This window comes from Scleropages formosus, chromosome 2 (assembly GCF_900964775.1).
Source record: "Scleropages formosus chromosome 2, fSclFor1.1, whole genome shotgun sequence".
Classification (NCBI taxonomy): domain Eukaryota; kingdom Metazoa; phylum Chordata; class Actinopteri; order Osteoglossiformes; family Osteoglossidae; genus Scleropages; species Scleropages formosus.
Window position 1 is genome coordinate 32,988,008 of NC_041807.1, and position 13,901 is coordinate 33,001,908.

The 13,901-nt window shown below is 43.2% G+C and overlaps 2 protein-coding genes across 3 annotated transcripts in view; one reads left to right on the plus strand and one right to left on the minus strand.

Annotated features, from left to right (window-relative positions):
* lama5 (laminin, alpha 5) overlaps positions 1 to 6,204 on the plus strand; it is a 76,626-nt gene extending 70,422 nt beyond the window's left edge. For both annotated transcript variants that reach the window (XM_018737711.2, XM_018737712.2), the window contains exons 74-80: positions 1,828 to 2,014; positions 2,100 to 2,261; positions 2,365 to 2,524; positions 2,870 to 3,000; positions 4,126 to 4,219; positions 4,359 to 4,478; positions 5,121 to 6,204. In XM_018737711.2, coding sequence (XP_018593227.2) covers positions 1,828 to 2,014; positions 2,100 to 2,261; positions 2,365 to 2,524; positions 2,870 to 3,000; positions 4,126 to 4,219; positions 4,359 to 4,478; positions 5,121 to 5,269 — 1,003 coding nt within the window. In that variant the 3' untranslated portion in view covers positions 5,270 to 6,204. The remainder of the gene's footprint in view (positions 1 to 1,827; positions 2,015 to 2,099; positions 2,262 to 2,364; positions 2,525 to 2,869; positions 3,001 to 4,125; positions 4,220 to 4,358; positions 4,479 to 5,120) is intronic.
* Positions 6,205 to 6,396: 192 nt separating this feature from the next.
* Positions 6,397 to 11,474, minus strand: adrm1 (ADRM1 26S proteasome ubiquitin receptor). Its single transcript, XM_018737713.1, has 10 exons — positions 11,407 to 11,474; positions 10,490 to 10,711; positions 9,428 to 9,544; positions 9,044 to 9,167; positions 8,432 to 8,518; positions 8,205 to 8,286; positions 7,637 to 7,899; positions 7,048 to 7,205; positions 6,830 to 6,932; positions 6,397 to 6,643 (listed from the first exon to the last, which is right to left on the minus strand). The coding sequence occupies exons 2-10, from the start codon at positions 10,697 to 10,699 to the stop codon at positions 6,534 to 6,536; spliced, it is 1,254 nt and encodes a 417-aa protein (XP_018593229.1). The 5' UTR covers positions 10,700 to 10,711; positions 11,407 to 11,474; the 3' UTR covers positions 6,397 to 6,533.
* Positions 11,475 to 13,901: the final 2,427 nt, after the last annotated feature.

Sequence of the window (13,901 nt, forward strand, 5' to 3'; positions counted from 1 at the left end):
TGGGCTACGTAAAGTAAACCTAACATAAATATTTATATGTATCTCAAAAAAAAAACTAGTAGGAAGGTGATTAGGAATCGGCGATATTCTGGTAAAGTTTTATGCAGCTACTTGTGTGATGAACGTCGGTACATATGGTGAAGGAAACAAACTAACTGTACTTAAGAATCACACATCTGCAACTATGTCTCTTTCTCCTAATGTAATGAACAAATTGTGTTTTCTATGAGATGTACATTCCTTTGGAGAAAAGCGTCTGCTAAACGAATAAATGTGAATGTAATACAAGTGCCAGTGGCAGCTCACCCATCCTTCGTATTCTAACAAAGGTATAGAGGACCTGTGTAGATTTGAGTATAGCTTAAAAACCAGTACAGGTTAGACAGAGCTATAGTCTATGGGAACAGAAGTCATAGTCTAGCCCCAGGTGGCTGATCCAGTGGAGGTTATGAGTGTTCATTAGATGTCACCATGAAGCTGGGAACCGATAACATCCGTTTCTCGTATGTCACTCTTCCACACAAATGAAATGACATAAAAAGTGTTTTTTTTATCCCCCCTCTGGCACCGTTCATGTACTAGTAGAGCAAAAAGATCTGCTCAAATTTTATGTCACAAGCTTCAGAAACTAAGAATTGGAATAGTTTTTTCCACATTCGGAACCGCTGGTCCCATACGGGGTTGCGGGGAACCGGAGCCTACCAGGAAACTCAGGGCGTATGGCTAGAAGGGGAGAGGACACACCCAGGACGGGACGCCAGTCCGTCACAAGGCACCCCAAGCGGGATTCGAACCCCAGACCCACTGGAGAGCAGGACCTGGTCCAACCCACTGCACCACCGCATCCCCTTTTTTCCATGTTACTATAGAACAATGTATGGGTTATAACTCTAAAGCAAGGAAATTTAAAACATCAGCATTTAAAAATTTCAATATAACAAGAGAATAACCCCACAAAATAAACCTGGACAGCATGCCAGTCCATTGCAGGACAATCGTAAACTATTTTATTCCCTCACACACAGAAAAGGATAATTTGAAGTCGCTAACTTCCCGAAAATTATCATGAGGAAACCAGTTCAAACACTGAGATGACAAACTGAGCAGGGTACCAAAGGGCAAAATAACACAAGAAAATAAAAATTTGAAGTAGTGCCACCATGCTGCTCCTCATCTTACTATCTCGCAGCGCTTACGGTGTTTGGGCATATGTTTGATTCTCACTCAGTCTGTGTGGAGTTTGCTCGCTTTCTATGTCTTTGTGTGGGTTTTCCTCTCACAGTCCAAAGATGTGTTTCAGGTGAACTGGTCATTAAAAATAGTGTGACTGCCCTATGATGAACAGATTCAGGGTGTGCCCTACTTAACCTATCGCCCTGTACTTCTGAGATAGGTTCCACACTGCCACAACTTGGGCTTGTTAAGGATTGTGGGCATGTGTTACATATAAGTAGTTTTGAACTTGTAGGTCTTAATCCTGGATTTAAAGGTGTTCAATGCAAATCTGTTATTCTAGACTGCAATTCTGAATAAACTTTGATTTTCTGTGTATTTAAGGGGTAAGGCAGGAATTTTGCATGTTTGGGGGAAAAAATTAGTCAACTTTTTGGAGTTGAGGAACACATTTATTTTTTCCCATTTTAGGAGATTTTCAGAACTATCATGTTCATTGTGCAAAGGAAGACTGTGTTACAATCCAGTATGTTTTTTTTTAACATGAAGAAAAGCAGTTTTGCACAGGCAATGTTAGCTGCAAGTTTAATATGTATATAAGTAGCCTTGAAAACCAAATAGTCTGTCTTAGTCCGTGTTGTTTATTTCAACTAGACCCCATTTTTCCATGGCGGTACGAGTGAAGTCCTCGGAGGGGCTGATCTTCTATGCATCTGGGGAGAAGGGGGCCGCCATAGTGTTATTAGTGTCCAATGGCCGCTTCCTCCTGCTCATCAACAGCGGCCACAGAAAGACCAGCATTCACAGTCACAAGAAGTACAATGATGGCCAGTGGCACACGGTAAAGGAGGGTTAATTACAGTGCATGTTGTACGCTGTGCATCATTTGCACAAGGAAACATTAATCTTTTTCTACATTGCTCCAGGTCTTTGTGAAGAGGGAAAGGGACAATGTCAGTTTGATTGTAGATGGAATCAACAGACAGAGCAGACGACTGTCCAAGAGAGAGAAGAGTCGCCTGAGTCGCCTGAGTCCCCCTCTGTATATTGGAGGTCTTCCTGTTGGACCCCCCAGTTCAGCAAATATGGTATAACATTGTACTTTAAGGTTCCAGGTATGATGTGGCAAAGAGGATGTCGATGTAACCATGAACAGACCGGCTTAACAGTGCCATTTCTATGGTGACACAGGTGCTGGGGCCGGGAGGGTTCGTCGGTTGTATCAGAGATGTGAAGCTCAACGAGGAGCCCCTGCAAACTCCGTCCCACTCCCTGGGTGTGGTCCCCTGCTTCCGGGAAGACCTGCAGCCAGGGGTCTACTTCTCAAACCTGGGGGGTCATCTGTCTATCGGTGAGGCCACCTTACCCACCTGTCCACCCTGCCTAGTGTGTCAAAGTGTAGAAACTGAATGTGTTTGTAAGCCTCTGCATTGGTTTCAAGCTAAATTGTGAACATATTTTACGTTTGTTCGTTCGTTCATTCATTCGTTCATTCGTGTTTTTTTTGGCAGGAACCTACTCCTAGTTACATATCAATTCCAAAAAAAATTAAATAATTTCCTTAAAACTCACTCTTTGTGTCTTATTGTGTCTCTTTTTGAACACCCAGAGGACACTCTAAAATCAAGAAATTCACACTAGTGGACCACATGGTAGGAATCTCTTAACATAAGGTCCAACATTCCTCCTTTTGCAGATGACACCTTGGTAGTGAGCCGGAACCTGGAGATCAAGCTGGAAATTCGTCCCATCTCAGATTCCGGCCTGCTGCTGCATGCCGGAGGAACAACAGAGTCACAGCTGACCCTGTATCTTAGCCAGGGAGAGGTGAGCGGATCGAGCACAGTGGCTCCGTCATCCCGAGTACCTACCCACAATGCACAGCACCCAGACAGCTTGTAGCGCAGTATGTCTGCTCTGTACTACAGTAATATAATGCATATGTGTACTGCTCTTTACTTCTATACTACTGTGTTCTAGTACTCTTCTTTTTTTTAACCACTGATGTACTTCCTGTGCATACCAATTCCTATACAACTAAGACTAAAAAAATTGCAGACGGGACAAGGGTAACATAGTTAATGTAATTTAATAAATAATCTTTCGATATTAATAAATGTGACACGACATATTCACATAGTCTTACATATTTATTTATTTTGCTGATGATTTTTTTCTCAAAAGGAACTTGTCATTATAACCTACTTACAATGATTTACCCGTTTATACTGTGGGGTAATTTTCAGGATAAGTATGTTGCGCAAGGCCACAAAAGCAGGAAGTGGAATACAACAATGGGTCCTTTGAGTGAGAAGCTGTAGATGTAACCGTTATGCCAGCTGTTGACCCTGTTTATATCCCTTTTTTTAAAGTGGAGACAGTGTACTTAAGGTTTTGCAAAGAGTAAATATTTTGCCTTGTCAATAGAGAGGGGGGAGCAGAAATGCCATCAAGCCAAATTCAACTCAGAGGGATCAGTTGTTTTGTTTTCATGCTAAGGGAGGCTGTGGAATATTTTATCACTGCCTTCTTTTGCGAACACATGGAAATCAGGCGAACTCCTCACAGCCTGAGCTGGATTCAAACCTTCCACCCAACAAGTAGCTTCTAGTGCAGTCGTTACAGTTTGGCCTCCAAGAAAACAGGGTCATTGGACCCAAAGGTTATAGATCTGAATCTCATTTCCAGCTGTAGTACCTTCAGCAAGGTACTTACCCTGAATTACTCCAGTAAAGTTACCCAGCTGTTTAAGTGGGTAAATAATTCTAGGTAGCACAACATTTGAACTCACTTTGGTGAAAAGTTTCAGCTAAATGAATAAATGTAAATGTGAGTAGCTCAGCAGCTGTGAAGTACCAGCTTTACCCGCTGCGCCACTGTGCCAAAATGAGTAGTACCTGTATTTGTCTTAATCGTGTATAGTACAAATGATCATTCTCATCTCATTTGCAGGTTACAGTCATGGTGAACAACGGAAATGGGGAATTCTCTGTCTCTGTGTCCCCAGAGGACTCGTTGTGCAATGGGCGCTGGCACAATATTACAAGTATGTGATCTTTATGGTGCCTATTAAAGCAGTCGTTTAGGTTGCACAATGTCAGCTGATGCTCCTGATGGGTGTCCCGGGTGTCCCCTCTCTCCCCTGGCTGTTGCTCCATGTGTTGCCCATGTGTTTGGCTCTGCAGTTGTGAAGAAAGGCAGTGAGGTGCAGCTCAACGTGGATGAGAGCAGTGAGCATGCTGCCGGACCCCCGCAGAGTCGCTCGTCAGGAGTCAGACAAGCACTCTACCTTGGCGGGGTGCCAGGTAAGAATAGGCAAACAAGGCCTGATTTAAGTTTTTGTTAATTTTTGAATTAGTAACTTTGTTCTTAAACGTTTACATTTATTTATCAGACACTTTTCTCCAAAGCAACTTCCAGTGAACTCTAGGTAGTGTTATCAGCCCACACACCTTATTCACCGTGGTGACTTACACTGCTGGATACACTACTTACACTGGGTCACTCATCCATACATGAGTGGAACACACTCTCTGTGTCACTCACGCACTGTGGGTGAACCTGAGCAGCATGTCTTTGGACTGTGGGAGGAAACCAGAGCACCCGGAAGAAACCCACGCAGACACAGGGAGAACATGCAAACTCCACACAGACCGGGTGGGGATTGAACCCACGTCCTCTTGCACCACCACTGTGCCACCGTGCTGCCCATAAATATTGTTGTATATCTGCATCAGATAATCCTATATGTCTGGTGCAAAAGAGGCCGCAGTAACATTTAAGTGAAATCAACTTATGACTCTCATTTTCTCTTCCTAGAAAAGAAAGTTTGTCTGTGTCTAAAGCTTTTTGTCGGTTGTGCAGTGAACTTTTTTTAATACCCTGAGTTATATGTACGTTTAGAATGATGGGAATAACTAACTCTCTCACCTACATGTGCTCTGCAGATACTGTCGATGTTCCCGGCTTGCCGTCTTCTCTGCCGCTCTTCCACGGCTGCATACGGAGAGCAGTGATCAATCAGCGACTCGTGATGCTGAGCAAACCCCTGTCTCTACAGGGCAGCGTGAGCACACACGGCTGCCCAGCTCTGTAGCGACAGCCCTGCTGGCTTTTTCATACGACCTGGTGTACAATGTTAGGTGGTGGGCACACATCAACTGTTTATTTAAAAATATTTATGAACTAATGTTTTTAAATTTGTTTATGAAATCAAGTTGGGGCATGGAAAAATTTGTTATTGGACCAAAAACAGAAAACATATATTCAGAAGTTCAAAGATGGACCAAGGCGTGAACAGCCGAACCAGAAAATGCTTTCAAAAGCGAAGAAACGCGGGTAGAACTGTACTAACATTTTCACTGTGGGTGTTTTTCTTGTACATTTTAAATTTTGATTATTAAGGCAAAGCACACCAAATTCACTCCTGGGTTTTTTTCTGAGCTGTAGTTTGTTTCTTTGGGGAAAAAAGGGGGTTTTTTTGTTTTTTTTTGAAAGAACACAGCCTTTTCTGCTCAGGTAGTATCACATAAAACCAAAACTTTCCATACTCAAGTTCATCAGAATGGGAGTATGTAGTACCATTGTAAACATGCTCTTTAAATTGTCCAGACTGACTGGCAAAGAATATGCAACGTTCACATTTTGCCTTTTGATGCAAACCACTGATATTTAATGCAATTACAATTTTTTATCATCTGTAGAGAATTAAGTTGTTTAAAAGGTCAGCCAGCTTTTGTACTGTATTTTTCTCTAAATTTAAATATGATGCCCCTAAAACTGAGTTAAAGCTAGATATTTTCTTGGTGTCAATAAAGTTCACTTTGGAATATATATTGTGCTTTGGGTGTGTCTCAGATCTACGTGTCTGATGTCAGACTGGCAAACTGTCATAAGCACTGGAACTATATGAATACAAATGAAAAGATCTCTAGCACTGATTGTGGGTGCATGTGTGAGAGTGTGTGTTAATATACACTGTAGTCATGGTCAATTCAGTAGACAGCATTCCAAACAAAGTAATTGTTTCTATTTAATAAGGAATAACCTGCCAGTAAGGCTTGAACAGTCACAGAAAACATTCCACTTTTAAATGTTTTATCTTCATAATGAAATAACCCAACACCTGTTTGCACACTGTGTAAAGGCATTGTGCTGAATAAGGTTTGAAACATTTCACAGTTAAACTAAGAGAACACAAAATCTGGCAAAATCACCCTATCCTCATGTTATTCCAATACCAGTTTATTTGCAGCAAGCATTTACCAGAATATATGTATAATGACACACTTTTACAGAGGTACATCTGTCCTAATGGTAATAGTTCTACATGTAAGAAAAAGGAAACAGCTGTAGATTCTCTAATCTAAACTCATATCTTCTTCGTCATCCTTTTTGTCTTTGGAATCGCCTCCCTCTTGGTCTGCCTTACTGTCACCTTCTTCCATGGCTTTTGCGAACGCTTCTACATCTGAAGAGAGAAATACAGTCAGCGTTAAAAGCACGCAACTGCTGGCCATGACATTTTGTATACTTACTTATTAGCAGCGCTTGGGAAGAAACCACACACAATTTGTATTGACTTCAGTGGAGAAATTGTGTGTGTGTGTGTTGTGCAGTTCCATACAACACACAAGGCAGGACAGCAGACTCGTACCTCCTTTGTTGGCTGCATCCACAGCCTCCGTAGGCAAACCAAACTGGTTCATGAGTGGTCCCAGCTGCCCAGAAGCCAGTGCACTACTGAACATGCTCATTGCCTGCAGGGGGACAGAAGGAAACAGGCCTCATTCCTACAGAATACACACTAATGATGCCAGTGCGACCGCTGGACCAGGGAACAGGTGTGAGTGAGAAGGCCGCTCGAGGGTTCACCTGCTGGAACTGCGGGGACGACAGAGTGTTCTGGATCTCGTCCGCGCTTTGCGGCAACGATTCGCCTGAAGGCAGGTAGGGCAACAGCCGCTGCTGCACCTCTGCATTGGCCAGGATGGGGGCCATGATCTCCGGGGTCAGCACACTGGCCAGGTCCACTAGGAGGGGCAGAAAGCGTGGTAAATCCGGTCAGTGTGGCCTAGCACATTAACGAGGCCCACAATCACCCTGTGCCGCAACACAACAAGGTAAACTAAAGGCAAGTGGTTTACTTCTTCTATGACTGGTTTTTTACGGTTTCAAAAAAATCCCATCACTTAGCTGACTCTTAGCTGTCCAAGGTGATGTACCATGTCACTTTTACAATCTCAGTGACTTACTTACATACAGCAGGACACAGCAGCCGGAGTGGCATTCGAACCGCGACGCCTGCGATCACAAGGCAACGGCCCTGATCGCCACATTACTTGCTGCCCCAGGTACCACTCATTTATGGACAATATATTCTGCAGCAGTACAGAGCAGCTTTCCTGTGTGTTCTGTAGGTGTCATAGTGAGAATGTGAACCCTTCCCAGGCGAGTCCCTCACCGCCCTGCCCTCCGCTGGCCACAGCAGGCACGTTCATGGTGGCCAGGATGCTCTGCAAGTCACTCAGCTGGATGGGCTGCGTGGGACTGGTGGTCGTGGGCACGACGGGGGTGGCGGGAGCCGCAGGAGTGGTCGGGGTGAGGGTGGGGGAGGGGGCGGTGGTAGCCGCCGGAGTGATGGGTGTAGTAGGGACCTGGGTGGAGCTGATCCGGGTTGCAGAGGAAGTCGAGGACGGGGTGACAGCTGCTGACTGGCTACGGGAACTACAGGCAGAAGGGACACTTGAAAAACTATATTTCACTTAAAATGAAAAAAAAAGAAAGGCAAAGATCGTGTAACAATACTACCATCGGTGCTGGTTCCTATTTATTTATTTGCTTAGGTGTTACTGGTCCAGCTAAGTGATTTTCTTTAAAATCCCACTGAAAACCTCCCATTTTACATATGAAGAGTGGGGGGGAAATGTGTTTTTCCACTGAACAGCACAGCTTGAGTAAAGATTTACTGGACTACTTTACAAACAGCTGTTCTTGAGCTGTATCAATGGCAGTGGAGATCCATTTTTTACCTGGATGATGAGCTGCTGGTAGCAGGACCTCCACTGCTGAGAAGATTGGCCAGACCTGGTCCTGCCAGGGCTCCCAAACCACCTGCACAGGACCACAACACCTCTGGTAAACCTTTATACTTGTTGGGTTCCTGCTCTGCAGTTGTGCATCGAACCCTGAGCCATTCGCTTTACACAAGTGCTGTGGAGCACTCTGAATCGTGACAGCTTGGTGTTTTAAAACTTACCCAGACCTCCCAGTCCAGTTGGTCCTATCAGTTGCATCAGCTGATTATGACTCATGTTACCCAGAAGGCTCTGCAAGCCACCCTCCCCTGTACATGAAATGTCAAAACACCATTATTATTATTAATAGTGTTTTTTAAAGGCAAACTATTCAAATGTTCTACATTCTGGTATGTTACAAATAAGCACACACACACACACACGCACACACATTTTCAGAACCGCTTGTCTCATACAGGGTCACGGGGAACCGGAGCCTACCCGGCAACACAGGGCATAAGGCCGGAGGGGGAGGGGACACACCCAGGACGGGACGCCAGTCAGTCGCAAGGCACCCCAAGCGGGACTCGAACCCCAGACCCACCGGAGAGCAGGACTGTAGCCCAACCCACTGCGCCACCGCACCCCTTCGCTACAAATAAGCATCTATAACCAATTCCTTCAACGACGCGGTCACGCTTGGTTCGGCGTCTTCTGTGTTGGGGTGGAGTACAGAGGACAACGCCGCTCTACGCGGAGGACTGTGTAGACTAAGCCTGATTTGAAAAGGTTCCGTTTTCAACACGCCACTGTGGATCCTTGTGCCGTTCCCTCCTGTCAAGATGCAAACTCACCTCCAAGAGCAGAGAGCTCATGGCCCCCGCTACCCCCGCTCCCCAGCGCCCCGGGCATGGGAGGGTTGTTGAGGTATTCGTTCACTTTGCGGCAGTGCTCCTCGTCCTTGTCCGTCTTCGGCTCCTGCAACAGTGAAGCCGAGATGAGTCACTTGTGTCAGTCGTCCTCTGCCAGTCTGTGGTTTTAACGCTGTAACTCGCACTTCGTCGCCACCTGCTGCGCTTTGAACACCTGAACCAAGCTACTAAAATCCAACACATAACACAGCCCTCGATTTAAAGGCATTACCTGGGAAACCAGATAAACGTTTCATTATTTAAACAGAGGACCGAGATTTCCTAGATGTCAGGTTTGGGTCATGTCAGAATGGAATTGTTGTTTACCTGCATCCAGAAAAAAAGTCTTTTGGATCCTGCTTTAAACTTCAACACATAGACACGTCCCGTAGTGCACTGGGTGACCCTCTTGAACTCGCAGTCATCGGGAAAAATGATGAGATCCTGCAAAGAAAGACAAGAACACCGAACGTGCCAAAAAATTTAAATACACGCAGTTAACTTATTCTCACGTGCAATTTCAAGGCACAGTAAGAACTTTGGGAGTTTCAGTCATGTCTAGATTGACATGCAACGTGATCACAGCTTCAGCAGGTGAGTTAATCTCATAAAACATTTCCCTCAAGACAGTAATATACAGAGTAGTGGGTAAAAAAAAAAAAAACATGTTCGGCTCAAGAAGAAATTGAGAAAAAGGCCTTTCTTTCCACTCTTCTGAAAGCAGGACTGCGTCACACTGTGTACAAGAAAACTGCTCTGCAAGCGCACCTTGTTAAAACATAAAAAGGCGTTTCTTTTGACTCCGTAAAGTTACTCCCGCTGGTTACTTCAAAAACGTATCTCCGAGGCCGAACGCAAGGTAAATAACAGAGTAAGAGATACAGTATAGCATCAAACTGCTGAAATATTCATTGCATTATTTTCAGAAACAAAAGGACACATGCCTTCGTTGATACAGGTAAACTATAATATTTAGCTGACTCTCCTTTTTGTCTTTCATTGTTTCGGTTGAAAATGAAGCTACTTACTTGCCCATTTATACATCTGAATAATTCTTTTTAGTATCAATTCAGGGCGAGTACCTTGTTCAAGGGTACTGCACCGAGAGCTGGGATTTGAACCACAAACTTTAGATTGCAAGGCAGGCCCCAATCACTACAGCACTCGGAGAGTCTGTTGCAGTATAACAGCGTAAAATCAGTTACAGATTGCGACACCACTCTAGACTTTAAATGGTCCTTCTGTCTTTATCTTCGTTTCGACATTAGCTTTGACGTGAACGCGCGGCTGCGGCCCAAAGGTCACAAAGCGACTCGATCGTCCTCTGTATCCGCATGTACCACCTCCTTGGAAGTTTTTCATCCCGCTGCAGCGGAGAAAGGCCCTTACATCGTCCACGTTTCCTGACGTGCGGTCCTTCCAGCAGAAATGGATGAGGGAGTCATCCGTCTGCTGGATGTAGACCAGGCCCTTGCGCTTGTCCGGGGTCACCGTGCTGCCTTTCAGGGTCATCTTCCCGGCTCGGAACTCCACCAGGTTCTTGCTGGAGGAGCCCCGCGACCCCGACACCAGACTTGGGAACAGTGCTCCCGATGACATTCTTCACCTCACCTGGACAGAGGAACAGGAAACAGAAAGGAGTAATGATGGATGAATGGATTGGGTAGGTCGGTTGGAGGGCTGATGGAGGGTTGATGGATGGGTGGGTGGGTGGATTGGGTAGGTGGGTTGGAGGGTGGATGGGTGAATAGATAAAGCTCCAGTGACAATCTACGGGTTCCCACCCTGAAGGCACCGGCTGTCACACGAATCGCTTCCAGAGCGCAACGCGTGAAAAGGACGAGTGAACGAAGCGCGCGGGGACGAAGCGCGCGGGGACGGCGAGCGCGCGACGCGATCGTTCGCTGACGGGCAACATTAACCCTCAACAGTCTCTTTCAGCGATAAACTCTCAACCTGTACACTACAGTCCTCTCGGACGCTGACATCGTTTTGCCAGAAAAAAGCGGCAGCTGGGATCGAACCGATCCTTAACGTTCACTATTCCGCCAATTTCGTCATCAACCATTTCATAATTCATTCACAGCAAAAACACGTCCGCATTTCAGTTCTAACCGTTTTGTCAGGAAAAAAAAAAAATCATATTTTTTCATCGCTGGCAAGACTCACTGGTCTGATTTTTTTTCCATAAAAACGCAGAGGGATGTGGAGTTAGTTCCTACGTAAAGTTCCGTCTGCGTTCGAGGCGCGTTTTAATAATAACATAATCATAATAAGACAACATTTTCGTCAAACCACCACATTACCTTCGTTGTTACAGTTGATCACCGAGATGCTCTGGCACCCCTCTACCTAACGCGTTACCACGAGCGGGTACTTCCGCGAGAAAATGCGTGCTCCTCATTGGTCAGAGTGCTTTCAATCGGCAAGCCTATTGGTCAAAAAAAAATCATCGTAGCTCTGCAGCATGACGGCGCTACACTTAAGTTAGGTGGAGAGGATTTGCTGTGTCATACGCCGGCTTTCGGATACTAAGTGTATTTAAAGCTCTCCAGCCATTGATCATAAGAAAAAAATATTTGTTTCATGACATGTTTAAACAGGCTAGTTCGTGAATTCATATTATTTGGATGTTTCCTATTCATTTTAGGTAATTTTCAAAACAAGTAAATGTCAGCATTGTGCAGCAACTGTGACCTTTACAGTGGTGTTTTTGTACGTAGGCACCAGGCAGCGCAGTTGTTACGCAATCTCCGCTAACTCCCCACAGCAGCGTGCCAAGAAGCTCTAGAATTAATGGGTCAGAAACTACAGGCTTTACTGTTTGTTTTATTTTTAAACAGAAGAAACGTGTGAAACTGGGTTAGAATTTTATTTACTAGATTGTTACACCAAGTCAGCAAGTACTTCAGCTAAGTACTGAACATTGTTTTTTTTTTTTTTACAGTGAGTTTATGACACAATCCACTCCACAGTCCCAATCCCAAATGTTTCCTTACTATAAAAGAATAAACAAGTAGCACAAAAAATAAGTGGCACAAAATAGTTTGTTATTACTTTGCATATTTCAAAATAAAATGTTTCTTTTTTTTTCTTTTTTTTTTTTTTTTACATTGAAGGTTTTCAGATATACTTAGAATGCTGCATGTTAAACATAAGACTTAATTTATTAAAAACACAAAAACACAGAGGAAAATAAAATCTATCATTTAATGGTGGTACATTAGTGAGGTTTTATATTGCTAGTTTACAAATTACCAAATGTACAGTTCATAAGACAGAAATTAAGTGTATAGATACAACCAGCAGCAGTGCATTTAAGGTTTTGGATAGTTTCTGTACAAACATGGACACCTGTACAGTTAGCTCACCTTTCTGATGTATTTAAAAAGTACATTACAATAAAGAAATACAACTTTTGTGCAATAGGTTACCAAAGCATAACGTTTTGTCAATCATATATCCCCAATGGGCTTTCAAAACAGGTTTAACACAAGAAAAACAGGAAAACTTGAATCTGTCAACAAATCAGATGTGTTAATGCTTTTACTAGTAGAATTTAAGACCAATATCAGAAAGTATGTGAAAATGAGTGGAAAATGTTTTCAACTACTTATACTTAAGTCTGCATTAATGCTAAAAATATCAATCCACATGGTAAACTGATGGACTAACTGAGATCTTCCTCTAACACACACACGCGATGGACCAATTTTTACAGTTGTTTCAAAAGTAGCATCTAATCATTGCAACACACTCATGAAATAAAGACGAAAAGTCATTGTTTGAATGCAATTTAAATCGTACTCCTTAGGCAAGACACCCAAGGATGTGGTTTGCATAGATTTAAAGTTTTACACTAGACAATATGATGCTAAATGGTGTACTCGTGAAGGGGAAACTTTACACGTAGAAGAAAGCTAATATTTAAAATGGAAGACTACAGTGTTTTCATTTTAGTAAAATGTGTTTATTTTGAATTAACTATTTATATGCTTATATACATGGAGCACAATAGGGCTGTGTGATTCTGTGTTTTCATACACTCAATGCACTTATCATTGCTGTGCAAAAATAACATCCAGTTAAATGGGCATCAAAATAGTTGTTTCTCCAACACAAAAATGTTCATATTAGCTACATCAGTTACACCGCGGGGGGGGGACAACTAAATCTCATCTATAACACTTCTATCCTTCGAGAGACTGGAGTTTTTAGATGCTTATGAGGGGTTAAAAATACAAAAATATTTCTGCAGTCATGTCTTTTTTTCTTTTTTCTTTTTTAAACGAGAGACCATCTCCAACAATCAAAATAGTGTTTTAACAAAAAGGGCACAACCGTGCTGTTGCAGGTCTTATGGCTTTAAAACATTTATGTGAAAAACATTTGGCAATCACTCTTGCATGTGCACACATGCGCTCACATACATTAATTAGCATAATTATTAATTGTTCAATCATATTACATTTAGAATTTAAACATTAAGAACTTTCTGTATTTTGCCACTTAAAAATTGATACCATTACTGAGCATGCATCACAAAAATATTAATAAATACTAATTTATGGGCCTAAGCATACAGGTAAAAAATGGCCAGGGGTAAATGGTTTTTTGTGATTCATGTAACACATTTGACATACAGTATTAGGACAATTTACTTCACCGCATTGATAAGGCAAAGGAAAAGATTAGAAGAAAATTGTAGTGAAAGTACAGGGGATATAGTTGACATTTTGAAATACAGCATAAACTGAAGGGTTTCCCTGTTACCAAGTGATTCTCTTCTCTACCTGCATAC